The sequence below is a fragment of the Pteropus medius genome, unplaced genomic scaffold (genome assembly GCF_902729225.1).
Source record: "Pteropus medius unplaced genomic scaffold, Ma_sr-lr_union100, whole genome shotgun sequence".
Lineage (NCBI taxonomy): Eukaryota > Metazoa > Chordata > Mammalia > Chiroptera > Pteropodidae > Pteropus > Pteropus medius.
This window is the reverse complement of record NW_024344240.1, coordinates 25,916,866-25,944,819: the sequence shown is the minus strand read 5'-3', so window position 1 is coordinate 25,944,819 and position 27,954 is coordinate 25,916,866. Positions and strand designations below refer to the sequence as shown.

General features: G+C 40.5%; 1 protein-coding gene and 1 pseudogene across 8 annotated transcripts in view; one reads left to right on the top strand and one right to left on the bottom strand.

Annotated features, from left to right (window-relative positions):
• Positions 1 to 27,954, top strand: part of MICAL3 (microtubule associated monooxygenase, calponin and LIM domain containing 3) — a 188,963-nt gene that overhangs the window by 106,378 nt on the left and 54,631 nt on the right. For all 8 annotated transcript variants that reach the window (XM_039869262.1, XM_039869260.1, XM_039869263.1 and 5 more), the window contains 2 exons: positions 6,715 to 6,803; positions 7,618 to 7,705. In XM_039869262.1, coding sequence (XP_039725196.1) covers positions 6,715 to 6,803; positions 7,618 to 7,705 — 177 coding nt within the window. The remainder of the gene's footprint in view (positions 1 to 6,714; positions 6,804 to 7,617; positions 7,706 to 27,954) is intronic.
• LOC120607493 (uncharacterized) lies at positions 24,229 to 24,347 on the bottom strand (annotated as a pseudogene).

The window sequence follows — 27,954 nt, the reverse complement described above, 5'->3', positions numbered from 1 at the left end:
CTAAACCAGCTCCCCAAACTTTAACCCAGATAAACTTTTCATCAGCTCAGCCCCTCCACAACGGGCAGGTGAACTAGAGAAAAGAATGGAATTTTAGGGGTGCCAAAGTTTTAGCATAGTCTCCAGCCAAGTTACTATGTGATTCAGAACTCTAACTGAAGCACCTCAGATAAGGCTAGCGCACTAGCTATCTCCTCTCCTGGAATGCACTTCCCCTAATCTCAGGGTGGGCTTCTTGATTCACATCCCTACTTACATATTCCCTCCTCACTACAATATTCACCACTGCTTAATACTTATTCATACATCACCTGCTCCATCCGAGCAAAGACTAGTCCATCTTCCTGACTAGAACGTTCTCAGTGTTTAGATTAGTGCCTGTCATATAATAGCATTAAGTAGGTTGTTGAATGAATGAATACATGACCCAGTTTACCTTATGTTTGCCCTTTAGCCCTTTGTTTTCTCCAGTTCCCTCTTCCAGTCACTCCCATATTTAATTACCAGCATTCCTTCATTTATTTAGACCATTTAAAACCAGTGACTTGACTGAATCAGCTATAATTAGCATGGCTGTATTTTCTAACTGAGACAGGCATCATAGTTATTCATCTAAGATGCGAAAAGTACCACCAAGTTGATTTTGGGAGAGGGAACGAGAAGATATGTTAATTGAGTACCTATAACATGTAACGTGTGATATCTCATTGACTATCTCAGTCCAGGAGATGAGTACTATCTTCATATTCTATGTGAGAAAACATGTTTCAAGATGCTAAATAGTTCACATAGCTATTAAATAGTTAAGGTAGTATTTAAACAGATTTGATTTCAATGCCCCGGTTCCTTCTATCATGTTGACTGTATTCCTAGGAAAAAGAAGTTTCTGGAATTTTTTTAAAAATCAACTTTTGCTTAGGCTTGTAGGACTTGTTTTTAAAACCTAACCCTCTTTTCTTTATTAGTAGAATTAAATGAGGATTCCTTGGTAGGTTAGCCTATATTGAGTTGTATTTTAAAATCTAGGATTCTACTTTAGTAGAAAAAAGCACAATGATGCAGGAAAAAAAATAAGAAAGGAATGAAAGTAACTATAACAGATTGTGTTTTTCTGGTACTATAATAAGCAATTACAAATAATAGAAACCCAAGTCAGATTGAAGTTGAAGCATTAGATTTACATCTTCCTTCCAGATAGCAGCCTCAGAGAAAGGCTGCCTTTCTCTCTCACCATCCATTTGAACTCCCAGAATGGCTCTGGTTAGCCTATCTCAGCCACATACCAGTTCCTAGAGCTTTACATCTTGGGGTGGGCTGGAGAGAAAGAGAATGTTCTGACTGACCAGTCTGGGTGACGCGTTCACTTCTGTGGTGGATAATGTCAGGCCACATATTTAGAATCATGTGGAGGAGAGCAGAGTGTTCCTTGAAAGGAGATGCAGAGGGCAGAACCAAAATGGCATAGATGATAGAGGCTCTGTTCATCCCTCTGGTGACCAAATCAAAGTCGTGATGGAAACAAGGAGCAGTAGCAAGGAAAAATCACCTGGGATCTTGATGAACAAGCCATACAGCTAAGGAGAAATCCAAGAAAGCACCCTGCAACAGCAGAAGGTAGGACAGGACCTGGACGCGGGGCTGCCTGGTCCCGAGCGGCTCAGTGAGATGGAGGCTGCGGCAGCGGCAGCAGCAGAAGCCTCTTATAAGGGCCCCATCCATGAACGGATTTTCGTGGTGACAGACCTGAATCTTAACAGGTGGCCCCAGCAGGGTAGAGGCTTGGGCTAAGTTTGGCCTGCAGCTGAACCCCTCTCAAGACTGTGCCAGTAGACACCTACTTCACAAATCCACACTAATAAGACTGGGAGACTTAGGAGCTTTGCTTAGTACATAGAAACAGACACAGAAAGGCAGGCAAAATGGGAAGACAAAGAAGCAGACACCAAGTGAGAGAAGAGAGCAGGTTCAGATATAGAGTCAAGTAATCTAACAGATGCAGAGTTCAAAACACTGATTATAAAGATGCTCAATAAACTTTTGGGAAGTGTAGATAAATTGAGTGAGAACTTCAACAAAGAGATAAAAAAAACATAAAAATGGAAATGGGAATTATAAAAGGGAACCAGCCTGAAATGAAGAACACATTATCTGAGATGAGAAGTATATTAAATGGAATAAACAAAAGAATTAACAAAGTCAATAAAGATCAAATGCCCTATCTAGAGGACAGAAAAGTCAATCAGGACACTCAGAATGGCAAGAAAAAAGATGCCAAGACTATAAAAATAATTTAAGGAGAATATGAGACACTATTAAGGCTCCAAATATTCGTCTGATCAGCATATAGTGACTGAAGAAAATCAAGATGTTGAACAGCTATTTGAAGATATAATGATGGAAAACTTCCCTAACCTGGTGAAGGAAACAGACATAAAACCCCAGGAAGCTCAAAGAATTCCAAAAATCAGGGATCCAAAGAGGCTAACACTAAGACACATCATAATTAAAATGCCAAAGGTTAAATACAAAGAAAGATTATTAAAAGCAAGAGAAAAAAAAAATAATTACACATAAGGGAACTAATTACACATAAGGGAACACCCATAAGACTGGCAGCTGATTTCTCAAAAGAAACTATGCAGGACAGAGGGGCTTAGCAAAAAATATTTGACGGGATGAAGACCCAGGATATACACCAAGAATAATTTATCCAGCAAAGCTATCATTTAGAGTTGAAGGACAGATAAAGAGCTTCCCAGACAAAAATAGCGAAAGGAATTTATTACCACCAAGCTAGTATTACAGGAAATGTTGAAGGGACTTCTTTAAGAAGAAAAAGCATGTATCAAAAACAGGAATAAAGAATGGTAACAACTACATTCCTATCAATAAGTACCTCAAATGGAAAAGAATTAAGTGCTCCAACTAAAAGATAGAGGGGATGAATGGAAAGGAAAACAAGACCCCTACATGTTGCCTATAAGAGACTCACTTCAGATTAAAAGACACAGACTAAAAGGAAGGGGATGGAAAAAGATATTGCTTTGATGGACCTAGAAGTCAGAGAAAGGTAAACATTATATGATTTCACTTATATGTGGAATCTAAGGAATATAAAGAACAAACTATCAAAACAGACTCACAAATATAATGGACAGTTTGGTAATGGACAGAGAGGAGGGAGTTTGGGGGACCTGGGAGAATGGGGTGAAGGGTTAAAGAAGTACAAATTAGTAGCTGATGGATGGACATGGGGATGGGGAGTGCAGCATAAGGAATGCAATTTGAATGAATACGTTGGCTAGGCGGAGGGTCAGGGGTGAGAGGAAGCAATTGAGGGGGACCATTTTATAAACTATATAGATGTCTAACCAATGTACTTTATACTTGAAACTAATTAAAAATTTTAAAAATTAAAAAAATTAAAAAGATGCAGAACAGATAAGAAGGTAGTATATGATCCAAGCACTAATACATTTTATCTTTCCCTGATTATATTTTATCTTGGCCAGAATTAAAATTGAAATAGTTTATTATAGATTGTAAAAGGAGATTGTATCCAAGATCAAAAAAATAACCCACGACTCAACTTCCCTTGTAGAAAAATAAGCACCATTTATTGAAGAGACTCTCTTTTCCTCATTGAGTATTCTTGGCTCCTTTGTCAAATATTAGTTGATTGTATACGTGTGGATTTATTTCTGGGCTTTCTATTCCATTGATTTATGTGTTTGTTTTTATGCCAGTATCATACTGTTTTGATTCCTATAGCCAGGAATATGATGGCTCCGGCTTTGTTGTTCTTTCTCAGGATTGCTTTGGCTATTCAGGAATTTTTTGTGGTTCCATGTAAATTTTAGGATTGTTTTTTCATTTTGTAATAGGGATCGAATTGAATCTATAGATGGCTTTGGGTTATATGGACATTTTAATAACATTCATTCTTCCATTCCATGAACTTGGGATATCTTTCCATTTATTTGTGTCTTCTTCAATTTCTTCCTTCAATGTCTTGTATTTTTCAGTATACGGTTGTTTCACCTTCTTGGTTAGATTTATTCCTAAGTATTTTATTGTTTTTGATACTACTATGAATGGGATTGTTTTCTTTATTTCTTTTTCACATATTTTGTTAGTGTGTAGAAACACAACTGTTTTATGTATGTTGATTTTATATCCTGCAACTTACTGAATTTGTTGATTAGTTCTAGAAGATTTTTGGTGGAGTCCTTAGGGTTTTCTATATATAATATCATATCATCTGCAAACAAAGACAGTATTACTTCTTCCTTTTCTATTTGGATGCCTCTTTTTCTTATCCAATTGCTCTGGCTAAGACTTCTAGTACTATGTTGAATAGGAGTGGTGAAAGCGAGCACCCTTTTCTTATTCCTGATCTTAGAGGTAAACCTTTCAACCTTTCATCATTGAGTATGATGTTCACTGTGGATTTGTCATATATGGCCTTTATTATGTTGAGGTACATTACTTCTTTACCCAATTTGTTGAGCATTTTTATCATGAAAGGATGTTGTACTTTGTTAAATGCTTTTTCTGCATCTAATGAGATGATGATATGATTTTTATCTTTCATTCTATTAATGTAGTGTATCACATTTATTGATTTGCTTATGTCGAATCATCCTTGCATCCCAGGGATAAACCGCAGTTTATTATGGTGAATGATCCTTTTAATGTACTGTTAAATTCTGTTTGCTAATATTTTGTTGAGAATTTTTGCATCTATAGTCATCAGGGATATTAGTCTGTAATGTTCTTTTCTTGTAGTTTTCTTACCTGGCTTTGGTATCAGTATAGTCTTGGTTCAGTAAAATGAGTTTGGAAGTGTACCCTCCTGTTCATTTGTTTTGGAAAAGTGAGAAGGCTCGCTGTTAATTCTTCTTTAAATGTTTGTTAGAATTCACCAGTGAAACCATCTAGTCCTGGGCTTTTCTGCTTGGGGAAGGTTTTGTTTACTGATTCAATCTCCTTGTCACTGTTGGGGCCAATCAGAGTTTGGTGCCCTCCAAACGTCAGGCCAGGAAGGAGAGAGATGATGACAGTGCAGACCCATAGTTAGCATTTTTCCTTGGTTCTTCCTTAAATGACGGCAATGAAGAATCACAGGTCATTGAGATTTAATAGTTTTAATAAAAATATTTTTTAGAAAGACAATACCCCAAGGAGGCACGTAGAGAAAGACAGAGTATGTCCCAGTGCTGTAACCAACACAAAGGGGCCAAAATTGCTACAAAAGGACAAAAAGTCCACCAAGAAGGGAGAGAACCCAGAAGGGCAAAAAGGGCCCAGAAATGAGAATATCTGCCTTATATTTGGGCCATGATGGGTGGTTCCAAAGGCATTCCTAGGTGATTGGCAAGTGAGGTCATTTTGATTGACACCTGGCTGCTATATAACTTTGCCTAGTGCTAGTGCACATGTGCTTACCCAGAATTCTACTACCATTGGGGTGTTCTTTGGGCAGTCTCTAGGCCCCTCTTCCTTTGTTCCCCTTGTCACTCACTTCTGACTAGCTACCTAACATCCTTACTCGATATTGGTCTATTCAGATTTTCTATTTCTTTATGACTTAGTCTTGGTGTAGTAGGTTGTATGTTTCTAGAAATTTATTCATTTCTTCTAGGTTATCCAGCTTGTTGGCGTATAACTGTTCATAGTAATTTTTCATGATCCTTTCTGTTTCTATGATATCAGTCGTAATCAGTTGTGTGTCCCCTCCCCTTTACTCTTCTGGGCTTCCCTCCTTTTTGTCCTTTCCTTTTTGGTGGCCTTTTGTTTCTGTGATATCAGTTGTCTCCTGTTTCAACAGTTTCTATAATAGGGTCTATCCTTTAATTTCTAAAGCATTGACTTTTTAAGTGGGAGTAATGATGAGTCAGAAAAAAATGACCTTTGTGACTGGATCCCAATATCAGTGTCATAGGAAAAGCCAAGATCAATGTTTTACAAACTTTTTACCATACCTGCAGTAGGAAATACATATCATATTAGGACCCAGTATGGGACACATATAGACAGAGGTTGTAAGAAACAAACTCCACTTATGTACTGTGTACTCTAATGCTTTTTATTCTATTTTATTCTCTTTCATTCTATTCATAGTCCATTGCAGGATTTTTTGGTTTTGTTTTGTGTTGTATCTGAATGCTGATCTTGACCCACTAAGGGGTCATGAGCTGCAGTTTGACCAGCACTAGCTTGTGGTGGCTACAGGAGAAGGGAGCAGCAGAGGGGTTCTGTCAGAGTCAATGTTCAATGCTACCCGACCCTGTAGCCTTCACGCCTCCACTCTGCACTTGTATTCATTCTTGGTTTCCCTAGAAATGCTACTCCCAGCTTTTCATGTGACTATATCTTTGTTCTGCATACACTGCCACTTTGTTTGCTGGCCCTGCCATGTAAGCCCTACATCTTTGCTCTGGGCACTGATTGGGCAATGATGGCTCAATGGCCTTCACATATCCAAAGGAACCCCCTCCCTTTCAGGCAAAGGGGAGAGGAAGGCTGTTCAAAGTGTATAGGGAGGGTGTGGCCTCCCTGGATGAGAAGCCTGGGCCTGGGAAAGGCCTGAGTGGTAGTGATGGTTCCCTGAGGCCAGAGGAGATGGAGAAAAGTGTATGAAGACCAGGGAGTCAAGTTCAAAATTACAGAGTTTCGCTCACTCCCTTTTCCCCTGCCTCTTGCTACCTGCAGGTAAATTCTACTGCAAACCACACTACTGTTACCGACTCTCTGGCTCCACACAGAGGAAGAGACCAGCAGTGACTCCTCTGTCTGGAAAGGTAATGGTGACCCATCTCTAAATAGGGGAGAAGCAGCAGGCACCATTTCAGTGTTGTGACAGGTCTGGATGTGGCCGGCAGGGCCTGCTGATTGGCCACCGAATTTCCTCTCTTGTGGGTGGGAAGGGCCTGAGAGATGGTCGCAGTTGATGGGGAGAGAACCAACTTCTCAAGCATAATCTAATGCTGCATTTCACTAAGGTATTTTCCATCCACCACCTGAGTTGGATTTGAGAGACTGTCAGACTCTCCCTTTTGCTCACTCTGTGTAGAGGAAGACTTCTGCCTTTGTAAAGAAGCATCTCTCTGAGAAAGGACACCCTGAAAAGGAACTTGGCTGTAAACTTGGCTCTGCCTGACAATTGATTTCACTCTTTATTGTGTGAACTACTTAGATCTAAGAATCTTTTTCTTTCTCTCTCTGTCTCTCTCTCTCTTTTAATGAGAATAACTTGCTCCATCCTTTGCCCTTGTCAAGGCAAAGTGGGAATTCTCTTTACTCTGTGATGTCACCTTAACAGGGCGAGACCTTCTTTGGGAGGTCTCCTGTTGACTACAGAGGGATTTGTAGAAAAAGGTATACTAGAGTCGAGCTAGATTTTAACTTTTGGTGACTTCCACATGAAATATGTTCTGTTTTTGTTGTTGTTGTTGTTGTTGTTTGTTTGTTTGTTTTAAAAGAAAGACTTACTTGTGAGGAATACATCTCTGGGTTGATTGGTGAAAGCAGCAAGTTAGCCAGGCAGGTATCATTGCCTCCTGAAATTTGAGTGTTTCAGTTAGTCACTCTTCTTTTTCTTGCCAACTTTCCTAGGAGGCCAGAGGACCCCTGCAGGATGGCCCTACTGCAGATGCAAATGGACGGGCCAGCACCATCACCAACCCTGCTGAGAGAACTCCAGGTAGCCTCACTTCCTTGTTTGGCTGGGTGGCGCGTCACTCGCTCGGCCTGTGTGACAAGGCCAGGGGGATGAGCCAGCACCTCCAAAGCAACATTTCTTCAATTGGGCATCAAGTGGCCCAAAACCCCTTGGACTCCTTTTTCATGTGCCAGCTGCTTGCATTCGGAGTCCCCTTTCTCTATGGCCTGTCGGAGGTGCTGGTACAAATAAGAGGGGAGTTTCACTGGCAGACTGTGAGCCAGTAGGGGCACCTTCTGGTAAGCGTTATCACCCGGGCATCAGTAATGTCTACTCTGTATCAAAATATTGCTATAGCCTTGGGGCCTGCCCACCTCCATCAAACACATGGGGGTGGATGGTCTAGGCTCTGTCTAGGTAATCAGGAATTCAGAGCATGCTGCTTTTATCACTGACCCAGGTGAGAATTCAGAGTTACAGAGCCTACCTGTAGTTCTAGTTTGGGACTCTTAACAGAGCATGGAATTGTGATAAGGCCCCATGATCTACATTTGCATTTATTTACCTGAACTTGAAATTCTTGCATCTCATTCCCTATTATAGGTGTCTAAGTGAACTGACCCTTCTCTTCTCTTTGACCTATAACCACAAAAGGACATGCCCTGTCCTGATCACTTTGGGATGAAGCCCTAATTTGTCCCATTTTCACTAACCATTTCTTTGTGTCAGGAGGTGAATGACACCATTTCTACCTCTAAAAACACATGTATTCTCATCTTAGCAGGGCAGGGCTTAGGAAGGGTTCATGGACACTAAGCTTGTTGTGAAGAATTATGGATTTTTTTTTTTCCTTAAAATTGCCTTTCTCTCTGTTCCATGTTAAACTAGCCTGTGAGACAGGTCCACAAATTGCTTAGTAGTCCTGATGCCCTCAGTGCAGCCCACATTGTTCACCACCCAGGGTCGCTGTCTGGTGAAAGAGGAAGTCAACAGGGCCATGTTTCTGTCTATTACACATTTCCTCTCATTCAAAGCAAATATATCTAAAGCAACCATTTACAAACTCATAAAAATTACCATGTAAAAACTAAAGATTATTGGCTTATGCCAGAAACTATGGAGGAGGAGTTGGTGTTAGAATTTCCATCATGGGAAAAGAGAATTATTACCCACTTGGCCTTCAGATGAAAAGTTCCCAGAGTTGCCCTTTCCCCGTGCTTAAGAACTAATATGAATCTCATGGTGTGCATTCTGACAGAGGGAGAACATGCCAGAAGCTGAGTAGTACCCCCGGGGTGCAGTGAAACCCCAGCTGGATTAGTCTCCTCTACTGTGTGTACCCTTATAATCTGAGGAAGCTCTTTTTTAAGTGCCCTGCAGGTTGTACCAACATTTTGTTATAATGTTTAAGCCATGAATGACTGGAACCATCTATAGCCTCGAAACCCTTTATAATCTGTCTCTCATGAAGTAATAAAAGCCCTTTGCAGAGCACTGGGGGAACCGCTGCCGGAGAGAACTCAAAGGGATCTAGACAGAGGCTTGGGCTCTGCATTCAGGTGAGAGTACCACCTTATCAAGTTTGGGCTTTTTTCCATACGAGAGGGATTTCCCAAGGAATTTGGCTACTCGGTAAAACAGCTCAAAGAAATGAAATTCTTTTTAGGAATAGAGTACAGAACATTCTTTAAAAAGAATTAAACACAATGAACTTCAGGTTGTTCTTGAGAAACCTGGGCTTGTTCACTTTCCCATCTGGTTGCCATTCTTATCGTCTGATTTGAAAGCATAATGGATTTCGGGTTTTTATGAATTGTAGAGAATTAAGCATTCCATGGAGAAGGAGAAGAACACTCTACAAAGCAGAGAGTGTTGAGAGTTGTCAATGTCCTTAAAGAATTTAAAAAAAAAAAAAGGCCCTGAAGATGTATCTGTCCCCATGGTTCTTGATTCTGAAGATGACTCGCCTGTGATCACACAAGGGGTACAAGATGTGGCATCCCAAATGTGTCACACACCACTCGAACCCCTAGGTGAACGGGACAGGCACTGTCCCCCAGTTTAAGTAACCTTCTAGGCAGCAGGAAGGCCAGGGCTTAGGGCCAATGAGATTCAGTCTGTATCCACCTCTTGTCACTTAAACTTTTGGAAATGACAGCTGTGAGCCTGAACACGCTCCTAAGTACCAGCACTTTTCCTGTGAAGTATCTAATTTTTGCTAGCCTCTGTAGAAAAGGAACAGAATTATAGGTGGTATTTTATCGTTGGCATGAAATAGCTTTTTCTCCTTCTATAGGGATTTCCTTCTTTAAATCCCAAACTAAAGCTTTGATTGATTAACTAGAATTTCCTTTTGAAAGCTTCAGAAAAACTCAGGTGTTTGACAGCGCTCTTGAATGTGTGTCGTAGATAATAGTCATTAACCCAGATCCATGGTACGTCTTCTCTGCTGCACTCTAGACAAAAAAAAAAGTTGTAAATGATGAACTTGATTCTGCTATGTATAAATAAACCATCCCTCAGGAGGCAGAGCTGGTAAAGCTATGACTGTAGCTGGCACTTCACTTTGCTGTGCTTTTGCTCTGCACCTCCTCTTTATTCTGTGGCATTTCCCTCTTCTTCTTTCTGTTCTTTCCCCCATATGCCAAAATTAGTGCTATTGCCAAAAAAAAATCAAACACAACCCACAAGTTAAAAAGACTCTAGGCCTGCTCTATAGTGTTGTCTGGTTGTCTGGTAACCTAATCTGTAACTGCTGCCTAATTCAGTGTTTGGAGGACATTGTTTACAGCATTTTTGTTTGAATGTGCTTTTAATATACAAACTCTCTTTTCTCTTCTCAAAATCTGTAAATACTTTGTTTCTAAGCTTCTTATATTTACTGCTACAGATTAGTGGACCTGGGACGGATTTTCTTACCTGGGCCTCATAGTTCCACCCTGACTTCAGGAAAAGTTTGGACAACAACAGGCAGAGAAAGAAAAACCCCAAATGAGATCTTATCCTCTTGGATATAAGACCCTGAATTGCAGGTTTTGGAGATCCCTTTTCTTGTCTCCGTTACATAAAGACAATGGGGTATCGTAACAAAAACAGAAGAGCTTTTCTTCTAGTATAGGCAACAGAGATGGGATGGGAGAAACTTTTGTGTTCCATCTTGTCTTATGGAAAAGGTGATCTTAATTTAAAAAGCTACCTAGCAGAGTAATACATGACACATGCCTGCTCCCTGTCCCCAGACACCCTTTGCGTGATCACCATTAGCTTCCATAGTTTGGATGCTGAATGGGCATTAGTAAATGAAGGTATTTCACACACCAGCTGGAATGGCTACCCTGTACAAGGGATTCCAGTGTATCCTGGGGTTCTTATCTGGCAGGAGGAAGTTAGGAAATCTCACTGCTTCCCATATAAATCCCTTAGAGGCATTTCTGGAAAACCTATTAGTAGAGCAGAGATTTTGCAATCCAGCTTAACTTCCCAGTCTTACCCCAAGAGTCATTATGGATGATGATATGTGGATATTTATATAAACATATCTATTTATATAGGTTTAATTTCATACATATGAGTAGATATTTACATATCGTGACTAAATAATAATAACAATAATAATGAAGCTGTTTCTAAAGCTTCTTGTTCCTTAGTTCTGAAAACCAAGGCATTGTACATTTGAGAGGCACGCCACTGGCCTGGTTCAGTGCTCTGGTCAGGACTGGGAGGGGACAGAGCAGCCACCATACCTGTGGAGGTAGAGACTTGAGGGGTGGGTAGCTCAGAAAATGGGCAGTATACACTCCAATTTCAGAAAGTTGATTGAAGAGCAAACTAGGAAAGCAGGGGTTCTGTTGCTCGTGGAATACCACAGAGAACCAAACACCCCACTTTGCCTCCATCTTACTTTCAGGCTCGTATTCTGGTTCCACTGGGCTAGTTATTGCAACTTGCTGCTGTCTCTTGGTTTTCAGTGTATCTCTGTAGGACAGTGGAACCTCCTAAAAGGGGCCCCAGTGTGGCCTTGAAAGCCCGTCGGGTGAATTAGGGGTTACCTTTTTTCCTGGGCATTCAGCTGGGAGTTAGAGGGAAGGGTGGGGGCAGGAGCCAGGCGGCAAGCCTGGTTCCCACAGCAGTGATACAAAGAAGCTGGAACAGGGAGGACAAGCTGTGCCCAGGAATGCATCCTCTGTCCACCTCTGGCCTTCCCTGAGGCCTTTATTTTGCCCTTGTTTTTAACCTGTGCTGTTGTGAGTTTTGGGCGTGTTTCTTTGTGAGTTTCTTTTTATTTAATTGTGTAACTTTGTTTTTGCGGTTACTGTGAAACTAAGGTGTTGTGCTTTTAATTTTTTTTAAACAAATGTTACCATTTTTATTTAAGAGAATAAATTCCAAACAACCTTCAGGTTTCTGAGTTTTTCTTTTCCTTCCCTTTTTCCTGACTGGGGGGTGGGAAAAGGGGGTAGCTCAGGCTGGTCTCGGAGTGGGTTTAAAACCACTGTGGGTTGAGGTTGGACAGGGAGAAAGAAGAGGTATTAAAATGGGGAGCAGGGTGTTTATACCTGAAATATAGATTCCCATAAATGGCAAGGCCCCTGTTCAGGAGGTGGAAGATGTTTTGCTTTGTAGCAACTGTGGGTAGAAAAGAGCAAGAAAGATGTCACCTGTGTCCCACATTTGCTCAGCCAGTGTGAGAAGCCTGAGGGCTTGAACAGATGGAGGGGTTGAAGTCCCACACTAAGCAATGCCTGCCATGGGGACACATAGCTGGGGGGCCTTCCTCCTCTGTCTCTGACATTAGAGGGTTACCTTGGGGAGTGGGAGCAGTTCTGTTTCTCTCCTCTGCCTTGAGGCTTTTGCCTAAGGTACAGTAACCTTGCTTCTGGTGACACTGAAGGTTCTTGCTCTGTGTTCCCTGATTGACGTCTCTCCTGTGCCTCCTGTGCCTCCTGGGCCGTCTTTGCTGTGACCTGGATGCTGAGCTAGGATATCCAGTTCTGCTTGGACACTGAAGTCTAGAGGGATGAGCCTATGCCCTTGCAGCTGTGGCCTCCTGTGCTGGGTCAGCATGCCAGCCATAGGGGCACAGCCAAGCTTTGATGCTGAATTGAGCCGAAAGAGGGCACCTTGGTGGGGGAGCACTCAGTGCCAAGTGTGTTCCTCCTGGGCTCTAGGAACTTGGGTGTCTGTTGCTAAAAAATCCTTCCTGGCCCTCCCAGGACTTGAGGAATACTTGGTTTCCCCACAGAATAATATGGCAACAGAGTGCTGGGTTCTCTTGGCATTCTGGATAACCAGATGCCCCTGTCAGAGGGCCCGCACCCCTACGTAGCTCACAGCTCTGCCTGAACACTATCATGCGTTTCATTTTGGTCCTTAGGGCACTGCTGGTTCAGAATCTCTCCCTATAGAGAGTTCGTGTGACCTCTCTTGGCCTACTCATTCTCACCCACGCCCCAAGTCTGTAATCTATTGCTCCCCACTCTCTGAAGTCACTCAATATCCAGGTGCCTGCAAAAGGCTAGGAGAAAAAGAATTGGGATATGAGGGATGCAGTAAGTGACAATAAGTTGACTAAGAATCAACGATAAGGAAGGGTAGATGTATGTAACTTTCTAATTTAAACCTTTGCTGCCGTTGCCCTCCCATGTCCCAGCAATAAAGGAGAGGAGAGCCTTTGTTGTTTAGAACAGTGTGCTGAAGCATCTAAAGGAGTATGGTGGCAAAGATACCAAAGACCCTGGAGGATTCCCTTTGGGTCTCAGTTTCTTTCTGAAACTTTTTGAAATCCATTCTCTTTTTTTCTCATAAATTCCCGAGTGATTGCCCTAATTTAGATACTCCCTAGGAGGGATCCTGTGGTGCAGACAAGACATGGAAACAGTACCAACGATGCAAATGGGCCACTCTATTTTTATACTGAAAAATAGGGCAGGATGGTGCTATATAGGACACGGATCCCACAAGTGTCCTCCTGAGGTATGAATAGAAGAAAAATACACTTTCAAAAGAGCCCATGTGCAACTCTTAAATATAACAGCCAGGCAGGGGATTTCAGGAAGAATCCTTCCTCTCCGAATTCCGGTCCCTCTTACAAAGCTCTAAAACTTCATCAAGACTCCAAAACCAGTCCTTACCCTGCAACTCAGATCCAGCCAGGCACCCTGCAAGTGCCAACGAGTAGATTAGTCATAAGGAAACAAGGGGAAAGAAAGTCAAATTGGCATTCCCTGCCTAGATTAGGCCATGGGCTGCTGTGTCCTCTCTCATTAGTGCCCATAATTTTCAACTGTGTGTGTTAGCTGCTGACACCCCTTTTCTCACAATTGCTCCTTGTCTCTTCCCCTCTGATATTCTGGAGGGGATAGGCTTTTGTGCATAAACGCCTTCCATATACCTGAGAAGAGAGGCGGGGCTCCAGGTATATGTGCCTCTCTTTCAATTACTTCCGGGTTTTGCCAGACATGTGAACATCATCTCCCTTTTACTTCCTGCGGGTGAACTTCTACGTAGCTTTGCATACTTTATGAACATTTTCTGAATATTTCCGAGGCACTTTAATGGGCCTCCAAGAAAGACAATGAGCAAGAGATTGAGTCACCGCCAACACCCAAACCTTGGCGCAGGCTAACTGCACCCTTGCTTTAGATGTTATCGTTGTCCTCCCAACATTGAGACTGGTATAGTTAGAGCACTCACAAAACGTGAAAAAGGCTCACCCCTCTCAGAGGCCTCTCCTTGTATAAAGGGGAAGTTTTGGAACACCTTTCAGTAGAAGGGAGTGTGGGGCCCCCGTTCTGTCTCACTACAGAACAAACTCTCTTGGGGCCATGCTAGGATAGTCACTAGAAAAATCCTTACAACTGAGTTAGAATTTCTATTGGCCTCTTATGTTCTCTTTACCTCTATTTTTTCTGTACTTACCCAGCTCGTTGTGATTATCCATTAATCGCATGAAACTGTCCCGGGTGTGCCTATTAACTGGTTGAGTTCTTTATTCTGTACTTCTGTGAAATATCAAGATTACTTCCACTTTATCACTATTATTTCATAGTGTAGCCTGATTTCTTTTAGATCCTTGCCTGAAACTGTAGGTCTTCAGTAATTGTTTTATATTAAGTAGCCCCTGTCACCAGAAGAACTCAGGCCCTTCTACCCAGGACGATCTGCTTCTCTGAGATTCCAAAGCTACTGCCATTCCAGTGTTACAAGGCCTACCAAAGCCAACCCCCCAAGAAAGGTGAACCCAGCTAAAAAAGGTAAGGGCCCCCAATTACTAAGGACCTGTGCTACCAGGCAACGACCTAAGGGTAGCAGGAGAACTCAGGGTCTCAGTGGGTTTGGGTTTTCCTCAAAAAAACATGACAAAATCAGGGCTGTTTTACAGGCAAAGGCCTAAATGTTTTCATTCATTTTTCATGTTCTTTCAAGGTTAATAAAGCCGGGAATACTATGGAAGCGAATTCCAGAAAGAGTAATCCTCTTGGCATTTGGTAGCTACTCAAAACTCCAACCTAAAAATGTGATGAGGTCAACTCTAACAGGGACTTTAGGAAAAGAGTTTATCTCTAAGAAGCTAACCCATTGTAGGTTTCTTGGACTGGGCTCAGCCTGGTGACCAAGGAATAGCTGATATCGACTGTAATAGAATGATAACAGCTTATTGATTCTCGTTTCCCTGTTTTCTAGAACTAAGTCAGGATTAGAAAGATCATGTTGGAGAGAGACCAGCCATAAAATTTCCCCCCACCACCACCATTTTGCTAACCTGAATTACTCCAAACCTGCCTGCCTTTTAGCTGGTTTCACCTTTCTTGGGGACTTGGTATTGGGAGGCTCAGTAACACTGGGACACATGTTACAGGGAAAGTGGCTCCAGGGCAGTTCAAACCTCAGAGAAGCAGGCTGTGCCGGGCACCTGGGGAAATGGGGAAGACGGGGAATAACAGGCTGCTGTAGGTAAGAACCAAAGTCTTACTGGCTTTGCTCTGTTGTGGAGAGCTGGCAACCACCTTCCATGCTGCTGAAATACCATGACAAGGGGCTGTCGATATTTAAAACCAAGAGAGCCCCCTTCTCTATGGAAGTCTTTTCTTCAAATAAAAATAGGGAATAAACCAAGTAAACCTTGAAGTATGTAACTCTTATTTCACCCCCCGTGTGATTAGCTACTTTACACAGTAGCCCTTGTCAAACTAACTCATAGAAAATAGCAGAGGAGAACACATAGAATAAGAGCTGGCACATAGAGCTCACTCTGCCAGGCACTGTCTGGGTTCTCTGTGTATATTGCTCATTAATCCTCACAGTAGCCTATGAGGAGTTATTGTTTTGCAGATGGAAAAACAGGCACACAGAAGTCAAGCAAATTTGATCAAGGCCACGCACTAATCAGTGCAGTTGGTATACACTCTATACAGAAGACACAAGAGCCTCATGTACTTGCTGTGCTATATAGCTTCCATTCTCTGCAACCTCAACTTGTCAGCACTTGGTAAAGAGGAAGAGTGCTATATGTTTAGCTCCACAAATAAGATTTTTATTAAATATGCATGCATGCCCTGTATGCATTTTTATTCCTAGGAATTACATGCCCCCCAATTTCTTAGCAGTGATCTCAGAGCTGGGAACGTTCCTTTGGAAAGAGAGCAATAGATTAAAGAGGTTTCATCACTGATATGTGAAGGGTGGAAATCATCAAAAAGCACTGAGGAAGAGAATAATAACCACTGAATTGACTATAAATAATATAAAATGGACTCTCTCTTCATTTTCTCCTCGGCTTTTTTTTTTTAAGTGGATCAGGTGGTTTCAAAGATCCTCAGAGAAATGCTGAGACTCTAGTCTAACCAGGTCATCACTACCACTCTGGGGCTGAAGAAAAACCTGCATACTCACCACAATTTAGCTCTTTTTTTAAGTTGAGGTAATATTGACATCTAATATCAGTATTGACATATAACATTATATAACATATATTTCAAGTGTACAACACTGTAATTCAACATCTGTATACACTAAAAAGTGATCATCACCAAGTCTAGTTTCCATCCATCATTATACATTTTACCTGCTTTACCCATTTGGTTTCCAAACTCCCTTTCCCTCTGATAACCACCAATCTGTTCTCTGTATCTGTTTTTGTTTGCTTTTGTTTGTTTTGTTTTGTTTAGATTTTACATCTGAGGGAAATCATATAGTTTATGTCTTTTTCCATCTGACTTATTTTCACTTAGAATACCCTCAAGATCCATTCATATTGTTGCAGATGGCAAGGTTGTATTCTTTTTTTATAGCTGAGTGGTAATTTATTATTACATCTTTTTTATTCATCTACTGATGGACACTTAGGTTGTTTCCATGTCTCAGCTATTTTGAATAATGCTGCAGTGAATCAACTCTCTTTTTGATCGTCACAAATAAAATCAAGCCTAAAATTATGTTATTAAGAATAAGACTAAAACAGTTCCTTGCTATGTTCCTCCAAATGGAAACTATACCATGCAAGTAGCCTGGAGGAGACGGGGATTATTACATACAAGGGAGATGTTTATTGTTGTTCTCTGGCACCCAGTGTAACTACCTCTAACTTATAAATCTGTTCGCCTACTCTCTTTCTGTACTGTCTCATTTTATTATTCTTTTATAAAAGACCCTAGAGGTGATTGGGCTGACATTTTCATTCTCTTGCTGCTTTTACAGCTACGATTCACAGACCTTGTAAGAAATTACCTGCCTTGCCCCTGCATGGAGTGTGGGTATAACGAAAGAGAGACACTTGGTTGTCTCTTTGTACTGACAGTTTGAGCAGAATTATCTGTGGTAGGAGAGATAAACAGGAAAATTCTTATATATCTAAATTGGAACCACTTTGGACTGAACCGACACATAAAATGATTGACTTTTAAATTTTGGGGCTAAATGTACATATCATTGTGGATGAGCAGTTTTGGTTTTGCCTTGTTGGATAAAATTTGGTATAGGCACAGAAATGCTTTCAGGAAGTTTGAGCATGTGCAAACACGGTTTTGGAAAGGCATGCCCTGACAAGGAGCCTTAGAGATCACAGATGGGATGTTTTTAGAAATTGGAAAAAAAGAAGGGTTGAGAACACAGAAAGATGATGTACTTTTCCATGTTGTGTCTTCAACTCTCTGGGTTTTCTCTCTGGGTTTAGTGAGAGGACCAACTATAATAATATCACAGGGCTATTCCATCTACCAGCAGGCTTCTAGCACCCAGCTAGGGAAAGATAAGTGAAAGGAAAACAGTTCATTAAACTTATTTGTGGTCTCCTTTAATTTCTACTTTGGTTTAATAGTAGGGTTCACACACAAGACAAACATGGGGGTATGTGCAGGCTGCCTTTAAGTTGCATTGCAGAGAATGAGCAAAGTCATCGTCTAAGTGGATTTGTGCCATAAGATGATGAAATATTTCGATGTCACGTGCCGTGACTTATGGTACATCTGTTTAGTGCGTAGCACTGAAACTAGTTCATCACTCAGCATCTGAACATCTTCTTTGGATTTTTTTCTTTGGATAAGCCAACAGCTCTCTGTTCGGCATGGCAATTCTCAGTTTATCTTTCATATATTGCATTTCTATTTTGTCAGGATGTCTTGCCTTAGCAATGAAGGTGAAAATTTATGAGCTCACTGCTCTATCCTTAATGCACCTAATCCAATCAAGCCACGATCAGAGTATGCAGTGGATTGGTTGGCCTATTTAGTGAAAGATTAGAAATAGTTTGATACAACTTCTAGGCCCAGGTTTCTCAAGCTCAGCACTGTTGACATTATGGGCTAGAGAATTATTTGTTGTGGAGGGCTGCCCTGTCCTCTGCATTGTAAGATATTTGGCAATATCTTTGGCCTCTTCCCATTAGATGTCAGTCCACACTCCTACCCAGGCTGTGACAACCAACAATGTTTCCAGACATTGTCAAATGACTCCTAAGGAGAATCACCCCAGTTGACAACCACTAATCTGGACTAAAGTCAGAAGAAAAGACATGATGTTGACATACAGTTAATCTCAGTTTTATTGTTCCCTGTAGGAGATCAAATAGAGTGAGTGAGACTAATAAAAGAGATACAAAACCACAATGAACAGCAGTGGTCTCTAAATCTTACTGCCTACCCTTATTAAAACTGTGAGCACATACTTCGTAATATGTAGGCACTCGTGCACATGTAGGTACCCCTGTACTAATATTGTGCATGTGAATGGACATTTACAAAACATTTTAGAAGACAAGACTAAGAAAGAACAGAAGTTCTAGTGTTTTTTCCCTGTACCACAATAAATTGTCCCTGCACCCCCAAAATATGCTCATCCTTCTGTGGTAACCACAGCCTCAAAGAATTCAGCTGGGTCTAAATGGAACAAGCATAAATCTTTAGAAGATGCCAAACTGAGTTCTAGTTTTGTAGCCTTTATCCTTGCCAGTTTTTAGTCATTAACCTCTCTAAGGCTCAGTTTCCCCATCTTATAAAATTATAAAATAGAAAAAATGAGACCTGTTCCTCTCTATAAGGTTGTTGTAAAGAGCAAATAAGCTAAAATGTATGGAAACTTTTTATTTAAAAGAATTACAGGAATATCGAATGTGATTATCATTGGTAGAGATTCCAGAAAATGCTGGAATAATCAGTGAGAGAGTGAGTTAGGGTTATTTCTCCTGACTGGCCGATGGTCTGGTCTCCTTCTCTGTGGGGATAGGACAGGATGGCCCATTTGGAATGTATTCCTAACTAGAGAGATTTAGGAAAACAATAGTAAGAAGGGCTTGGCTCTCTCTCTCGTCTTCAGCAGACTAGGCTTGGGGGAGTTGACATGCCCTGCATGCCAGCTCTTCTGAAGCGTTGTTAAATCTCTGCAAGTACTTGGCTAAATTTGGCATTGCTTTTTCCTCAGCCTGCATGGATGGGATATGAAGTCACCCGTTAATTTCATGACTCCCTGCCGGCTCTACGCTATAATAATGAAAAAGAAAGCAATCATAAAGAGGGTTTACATTACTCTGAATTTTCAACACCTAACCCAAAAGTCAGAGGACTGAGCAGGATTCTAGTTAGCTTTATCTTAGGCAGAGCTAGGGTTACACGTGGTCCTAGGGACTGTCTGGATCCATGCTAGTTTGAGCCACAGCCCCCACCCCCAGGGACCTAAGCACTACCTAATGGCCCGTCGGTGGTAGAGAGGTCTGGTTTCCCCTTTTGGAATGAGCGCGTGGATGGCCGCCTATGGCGAGCCGGGCACTGCTGCTGACGGTGCGCACCATTCTTTAGAAAGAGCTCTCCCATGTCTGGTCAGCACTCATTCCATCCACCTCCTAGGGCCTCTGCCCTTAGGCACTGATGTTTCTTTTCCAGTCCAGTCCTAGTGACCCTCTAACAGATAAAGACAAAAGTATGACTGTGATAGATATGAGTATCAAGTGGTCTGTTTGGACATAGCTGGTGGCGATTTTAGTTTTTTTCCAAAAATATATCTTCAGCTAGTTAAGAGAATACTCTTTATGAGATTTTGCATCTTTAAAAGGAAACTGTTTCAGAGAGCTTTTTGTTGAGGTGTGGGTTTGTCCCTTTTGATAGTCTGATTGTGGCCATAGCCCGCAGACGTTGAAAATCACTTTAATGGCCCAGAGATCAAGCCTGTCCTGGGACTGTGCAGCTGGCCATCTGTGGGCCTCCTCAGAGCCAGCTTTGGACACACTCTGAACTGAAGAGCCACAGTCTCTCTGCTCCGGAGGACAGGAAGAATCGGAATTGAAACCCAGTGTCTTGGGGAAAACACATCGACCTAGAGTGCCTCGCCTGCAGATTCGTGGCCCTTCTCTGCCTTTCCACCTCTCTCTTCCACTTGTTATTATTGAGTCTGGTCTTCTAGGAAGCAAGCTGCTCCCTAGAACTAAACCACTCTCCACTGTGAAGTGAAATCATGATTTTAGGACATTGACCATTTCAAACAGTCTCTTTTCAGGGCCTTAACGCATAGAGGCTTCTGAGATGCTGGCATCTTCATAGGGCATTTCTCTTTCTTAGGTGCTGTGGGAACTGTTATCTTGGTAGACTCGCCCTTTACACAGGGGTGGCATTGTTCTTGGGTCACTGGACAGCATTGAGCTACTTGAGAGATACAGAGGTCTTAAGGATTCTATTCTGTGTTATGATGAAACCAAAACCAGAATATGTTCAACTAATTTCTTAAAATTATAGTGAAATGTTATTATAGTTTAGATACAGCATTAGAACTTTTATTCTGATCATTTATTTAAAAAGGTTTATTGAACATACCTACTCTGACACACCGATAGGCGCCAGAAACACAAAGATGGCTAATAATTCCCCTCCCCAGCAGAGCCTCTGGTTTGGGGCACATTCGAACCTGTGAACAGGAAATAGATGGTGTAATAAAGATGCATGTCAGAGCCCTTTGAGACTGCAGCCATGGCTCCAATAAGCAGGATTGCGTAGCAGTAGACAGAAGTAGGAGAGAAGGGATGGTCCTGGCTTACCTTGTTGAGCCATTCTTCTCTTTACCTGCCTCTTATGATTTCAAAGGTCAGCCCCACAATTGGATTAATTTTATAGATTACTTGTATTTAACTATAGAATCTCCTGGCTTACGAGCACATATATGAGCTAATAAAATAGGTCGCTCAAGCCCCATTGCACAACAGTTACCCCTTTCTGAGATCTCACCTTAAGGTATGTAAACGTGAGTAGCCAGGTAAGGAAGGTAAAATATTAGCTAGAACATAGCTCTCATGAGATTTAAGAGAAAACACAGCCAAACCCCAGTGCTTTCGACATGCTCACAACTTTCCAACACCAAAGAGGCAGCCATTTGGTAGGGTGACCCAGCTGACTGTTAAGACACATTTTATCTGTGAGATATTATAACACATGAAAAATATATTATCAAGAGAGCTATCAGATGCACTGGTAGGATTTTTAATGGAGAATAGGATGTATACCTTAAAAGAAACTTCTTTGCCTATGCCAGATAGAGCAACATGTGCTAAGATTTTCATCTGCCAAAAGGCACCTTTGTGAGATGTTGTAATAATAACAGTAAAAATGATTTAACATTAGAAAACTAACTTAAAAACAAAAGTTCCGTGGGATCACACAGATTGAGAGCAGAGGGCTGTGGTGATGAAACAGCCCTCAGTGTCCCGATGGAGGGCGAGCTAGTGCCTCAGAATCCCTGAGAACAGCATCCCAGTCTGCCTGATGTCGCCATTCCCACTGGTTGGTTTTTCCTGGTACAGTTCTGGTTTGTTCCCTGCCTCATTTTTCCTTCCTTGGCCTCTCTGTCATGTATTTATCTCAGAATTTCCCAACTCTTGGTAATTAAATACCTCCAAAGCAACTGAGCCTCGCCTTGAATCCACATGACCTACTTTTCCCCACATAAAAATACAGTTACCCCAAATGAAGAATAAATAGTTCATACATAATAGGCAGTTAACAGTTCTGTCCTGCATGGTTGGGTGGACAGAGCCTAGCTTCAGGGTAATACAGCCCTGGGTTGAGTCTTAGATCTGCCTTATTTCAGCCTTTGGACATATTACTTAACATCACTGAGACTCAGTACCTCAGTGTGATAATGGTAATAATAGTGATCGATGGGAATGTTGTGACAATCAGTGGCCAATGTTAGCAGTATGCCCGTCATGTGCCTGACACAGGTAGTCGTCCTTATTTCTTTGCCTGCTTCACAAACAAAGAAATGTCTTACACTCTCATGTTATATGATCTTGGAAAATTTCTGGGAGCTCCTACTCCCTGCCAGTAGGAAGCCACAGAAGAGTCTGTTAGAGAGTAGATGTACAGGGACAAAAGTTACCTAGCCATAGCAGTGTCTTTCTTTGGCTGCCAAAGCAAGAGGAACCCTATCCATGCACAGGTGCAGTGTTGGCAATGTGTTTAGTGCCCTCTTAGAATAAGAAATGGCTATAAAAGGTAGAAGAATGTGAGCCTGGTCAAGCAGAGTTTTCTAAGGGAAATGAACTGAGAGGCTAAAGGGGGAAAGTCCAATTAGTGGTCCCAGGCACCATACAGTAAACAGAGAAAGGCCTTTAATAAACTGCAGGGCCTTTTAAGTAAATCTCTGTTCTATCAATTGATTCTAGGCTGGAAATAATGTCCTCCTCCTAAACGCAGGCTGGAACTCTTTTCTCACAGATACAGATCATATTGTCCATCTTGACCAGAAGAGTGATGAAGTCCCCAAGGCAGAGAATGACCTGTTCCATTATTTCAGGTTTATAAGCCAAGATGGCACTCCATGTGGATGGTGTGTGCCCTGCCTGCTTTTCAGATCATAAACAACACTCATACAGGAATTTCAGCTGAAAGCAAGATGGAAGGAGTGTACTGATCTCCAAGCTGAGTCTTTACTATATTACGACCCACCCAGCTCAAGTCACTGGGGTCCAACTGTGGCTTAATACATTCCTGAAGGAAGACCTTGTCCCACATAGGAAACGTCTCTAGGCCAGACAGTGATTCCGTTTTAGAACAGCCACTACTTCAAATGGTTTGATCCATATTTCTTAGTATATGAGGAAGCATGGGAGAGTAGCAGCTGTATCATTTCCAACAAGAGCAGGGAGAAAACAAAATTGAGGCATAGACCCTCCTTTACAGCTTTGTAAGGGCTGGGGTTCTATGTATGGAGGGGTACCCTCATTTCTCAGAAAAAAAAAAAACATATTATGAATGTTTCTGAGAGTGGTAAACCAGGCAGTGGAAAAGTCAATTTCACAAATTTTGCAGTGGTATGGGATTTTAAATTTATACTGCCGGCTTGATAATCTCCTTTCTTCAGGAGTTTTCATCTTCCTTAACACCTCTTTGACACCTTATAGCTCAGACCGAGTACATGGCTTGGTGCTTTCCTTAGTGCAAGATATGGACAGGCAAGGCTTTGGGGTGGATATTGAAGAGGGCATCTGGAAGGAATTTAGTTAATCTTTTTTAAAAGAGAAATCACAGTAACTTTTTAAAATTAAATTTATTAGAGTGACATTGGTTAATAACATTATATAAGTTTCAAGTGTATAGTTCTATGATACATCGTCTGTATATTGCATTGTGTGCTCACCACCCAAAGTCTAGTCTCCCTCTGTCACCATATATTTGACCCCCTTTACCCTCTTAATCTTCCCCCCATCCTCCTTCCCCTCTAGAAACATTCATGCTGTTGTGTCTATGAAATTGTTTGCTTTGTCTGTTGCTTTGTTTTATATCCCACGTATGAATGAAATCATATATGGTTCTTGCTCTTTTCCATCATACTTATTTCACTTAGCATGATACTCTCAAGATCCATCGAAGTTGTCGTAAATGGCAGTATTTCATTCTTTCTCATGGCTGAATAGTATTCCATTGTATATATGTACACATTTTCTTTATGCTATCATCCATCAAAAGACACTTAGGTTGTTTCCATGTCTTGGCCACCATGAATAATGCTGCAGTGAATATAAGGGTGTGCGTATGTGTGTGTACGTGTACACACACACACACATATATACACATATATATATTTTTTAACACCTACAGCACCTGGTATTCCTAGGTGGTCTCCCATCCAAGTACTAACCAGGCCCGACCCGGCTTAGCTTCCTAGATCAGACAAGATCAGGCATGTTCAGGGTGGCATGGCCATAGACTACATATTTTTTTTATGAATGAATGTTTTCAAATTTTACAGTAGAGACCCAGAAGAGGTATTGATGGATCATATAGTAGCTCTATTCTTAACTTTTTGAGAAACCTTCATACTGTTTTCCGTAGTGGCTGCACCAGTTTACATGCCCACCAGCAGTGTTTGAGGGTTCCTTTTTCTCCACATCCTCTCCAACACTTGTTATTTCTTGTCTTATTGATAATAGCCATTCTAACAGGAATGAAGTAACACCTCATTGTGGTTTAGATTTGTATTTTGGGAAAACTGTTCAAGTACTCTGCTCATTTTTAGATAGAACTGTTTGGTTTTTTGATGTTGAGTTGTATGAGTTCTTTATGTATTTTGGATATTAGCCCCTTATCAGAGGTACGATTCGCAAATATCTTCTCTCATTTGGTTGGTTACCTTTTCGTTTCATTGGTGATTTCTTTTGCTGGGCAGAAGCTTTTTTGTTTGATGAAATCCCATTCATTTCTTTTTGTTTTTACTTCTCTTACCTTTGGGGTCAAGTTCATAAATTCCTCTCTGAGACTGAGGTCCATAATTTTAGTACTTATGTTTTCTTCTCTGTGTTTATTGTTTCAGGTCATATTTAAGTCTTTAATCCATTCTGAGTTCATTTTTGTGTATGGTATCAAATAGCAGTCCAGTTTCGTTCTTTTGCATGTGGCTTTCCAATTTTCCCAACAGCATTTATTGAAGATGCTTTCTTTTCTCCATTGGATGTGCCTTTGTTGAAAATTAGTTGCCCATATTCATGTGGGTTTATTTCTAGACTCACAATTTCCTTCCATTAGTCTGTATGTCTGTTTTTCTGCCAATACCATACTGTTTTGATCATTGTAGCTTTGTAGTATGATTTGAAGTCAAGGAGTATGATACTTCCAGCTGTGTTCTTTTTTCTCTTGATTGCTTTGGTTATTCAGGATCTTTTGTGGTTCTGTACAAATTTGATTTTTTGTTTGTTTGTTTTATTTCTTAGAAAAATGCCATTGGGATTTTGATATGGATTGCATTAAATTTGTGTACTGCTTTAGGTAATATGGCCATTTTAACTGTGTTGATTCTTTCAGTTCATGAACATGGAATATCTTTCATTTCTTTATGTTTAATTTCAACAAAGTCTTGTAGTTCTGTGTATACATCCTTTATATCTTTTGTTAAGTTTATTCCTGGGTATTTTATTCTGTTTCAATTGCATATGGAATTGTTTTCTTTATTTTTCTGATATTTCATTGTTAGTATAATGGATTTTTGTGCATTGATTTTGTATCCTGCAACTTTACTGTATTTGTTTATTGTTTCTAATAGTCTGTTGGTGCAGTCTTTAGGTTCTTCTATATATAGATCATGTCATCTGCAAATAGAGACAGCTTACTTCTTCGTTCCAAATTTTGGATGTCTTTTCTTTCTTTCTCCTGCCTGATTTCTCTGGCTAAGACTTCCAGGACCATGTTGAATAACAGTGATGAGAGTGGGCATCTTGTCTTGTTCCTGCTCTTAGAGGAAAGCTTTTGATTTTTCACCATTGTGTATGATATTAGCTGAGGATTTGTCATATATGGCCTTTATTATGTTGAGGTACTTTCCTCCTATTCCCATTTTATTGAGTGTTTCAATCATAAGTGGATGATATATCTTGTCAAATGCTTTTTCTATCTCTGTTGATATGATCGTATGGTTTTTGTCTTTAATTTTGTTAATGTAGTGTATCATATTGATCAGTTTGCCTATGTTGAACCATTCTTGTGCCCCTGGAATGAACCCTGCTTGATTATGGAATATTATCTTTTTAATGTATTGTTGTATTCGATTTGCTAGTATTTTGTTTAGGATTTTTACATCTATATTCATCAGAGATATTGGTTTGTAATTTTCTTTTTCTGTGTTGTCTTTGCCAGGTTTTGGTATCAGGGCAATGTTGGCTTCATAAAATGAGTTAGGAAGTATTGCTTCTTCTTCAGTTTGTTGGAAGAGTTTGATTAGATAGGTATTAAAACTTTGAATGTTTGGTAGAATTTACTAATAAAGCCATCTGGTCCTGGACTTTTGTGTTTTTTTGGTGGTTTTTGATGACTGAATTTCCTTACTGTTGACCAATCTATTTTGACTTCGCAATTCTTTATAATTCAGTCTAAGAATATTATGTATTTCTAAGAACTTGTCTGTTTCTTCTAGGTTATTGAATTTGGTGGTGTATAGCATTTCATAGTATTCTTGTATAGTCTTTTGTCTTTCTGTGGTATTTTTTGTAACTTCTCTTTCATTTCTGATTTCGTTTATTTGAGTCTTTTCTCTTTTTTCCTTAGGGAGTCTAGCCAGAGGTTTGTCAGCTTTATCTTTTCAATAAACCAGCTCTTCATTCCACTAATTGTTTCCATTGTCCTTTTGTTCTCTATATTTTATTTAATTCTGCTCTAGTTTTTATTATTTCCTTCTGTCTACTACTTTGAGCTTCGTCTGTTCTTCATTTTCTAGTTCTTTAAGATGTAATGTTTGATTTTTTATTTGAGATTTTTCTTGCTTTCTTTAGATAGGCCTGTAATACTATAAACCTCCCTCATGTTGCTGCTTTTGCTGCATCCCAACAATTTAGATATATGGTATTGTTGTTCTCATTTGTCTCTATGTGTCTCTTGATCTCTTATTTTTTCTTTGACCCAATCATTGTTTAATCTCAAAATATTTGTGGTTTTTCTGGCTTTCTTTTTGCAATTGATTTCCAGTTTTGAAACACTGTGGTCAAAAAATATGCTTGCTATGATTTCAGTGTTCTTAAACTTGTTGAGACTAGTTTTGTGCCCCAACTTATGGTCTGTCCTTGAAAATGTTCCATGTGCTCTAGAGAAGAATTAATATTCTGGTGATCTGGGATGAAAAGCTCTGCAAATATCAATTATGCCCATTCGGTCTTACTGTATTTCCTTATTGACTTTCTGTTTGGATAATCTGTCCATCGCTGTCACTGGGGTATATGGGTCCCCTAGTATAATTGTATTTTTGTCAGTCTCTCCCTTTAGTTCTATTAGTAATTGCTTTATATATTTTGATGCTCCCATGTCGGGTACTTATGTATTAATAAGTGTTATGTCTTCTTGATGTATTGTCACCTTTATCATTATAAAATGTCCATTTTTGTCTCTTGTTACCTTTTCTGTCTTGAAATCCATTTTGTCTGGTGTAAGTCCAGCTACCCCCACTTTTCTCTGTATGCCATTTGCTTGGCTTATCATCTTCCACCCCTTCACTTTGAGTCTCTGTCTTTGTGGCTGAGATGTGGCCCCTGGAGGCAGCATGTAGTTGAGTTTTGTTTTTGATCCATCCTGCCACTCCGTGCCTTTTAATTAGTCAGTTCAGTCCACTTATATTTAGGATGATTAGTGATATATGAGGATTTCCTATAGCCATTTTATTTTCTGATATTTCTGTATCTGCATTATTTCTTTTCCTTTGTGTTTTTGTCTGTTATTTTCGTAAGGTGGTATTCTATGATTTTTCTTTCCCTCCATTTTCTCCTTTGTTATGTTATATGTCTTAGTTCTAGATTTTTGCTTTGTGGTCTTCCTTATCTCTATTTTTTGGAGGTTTTT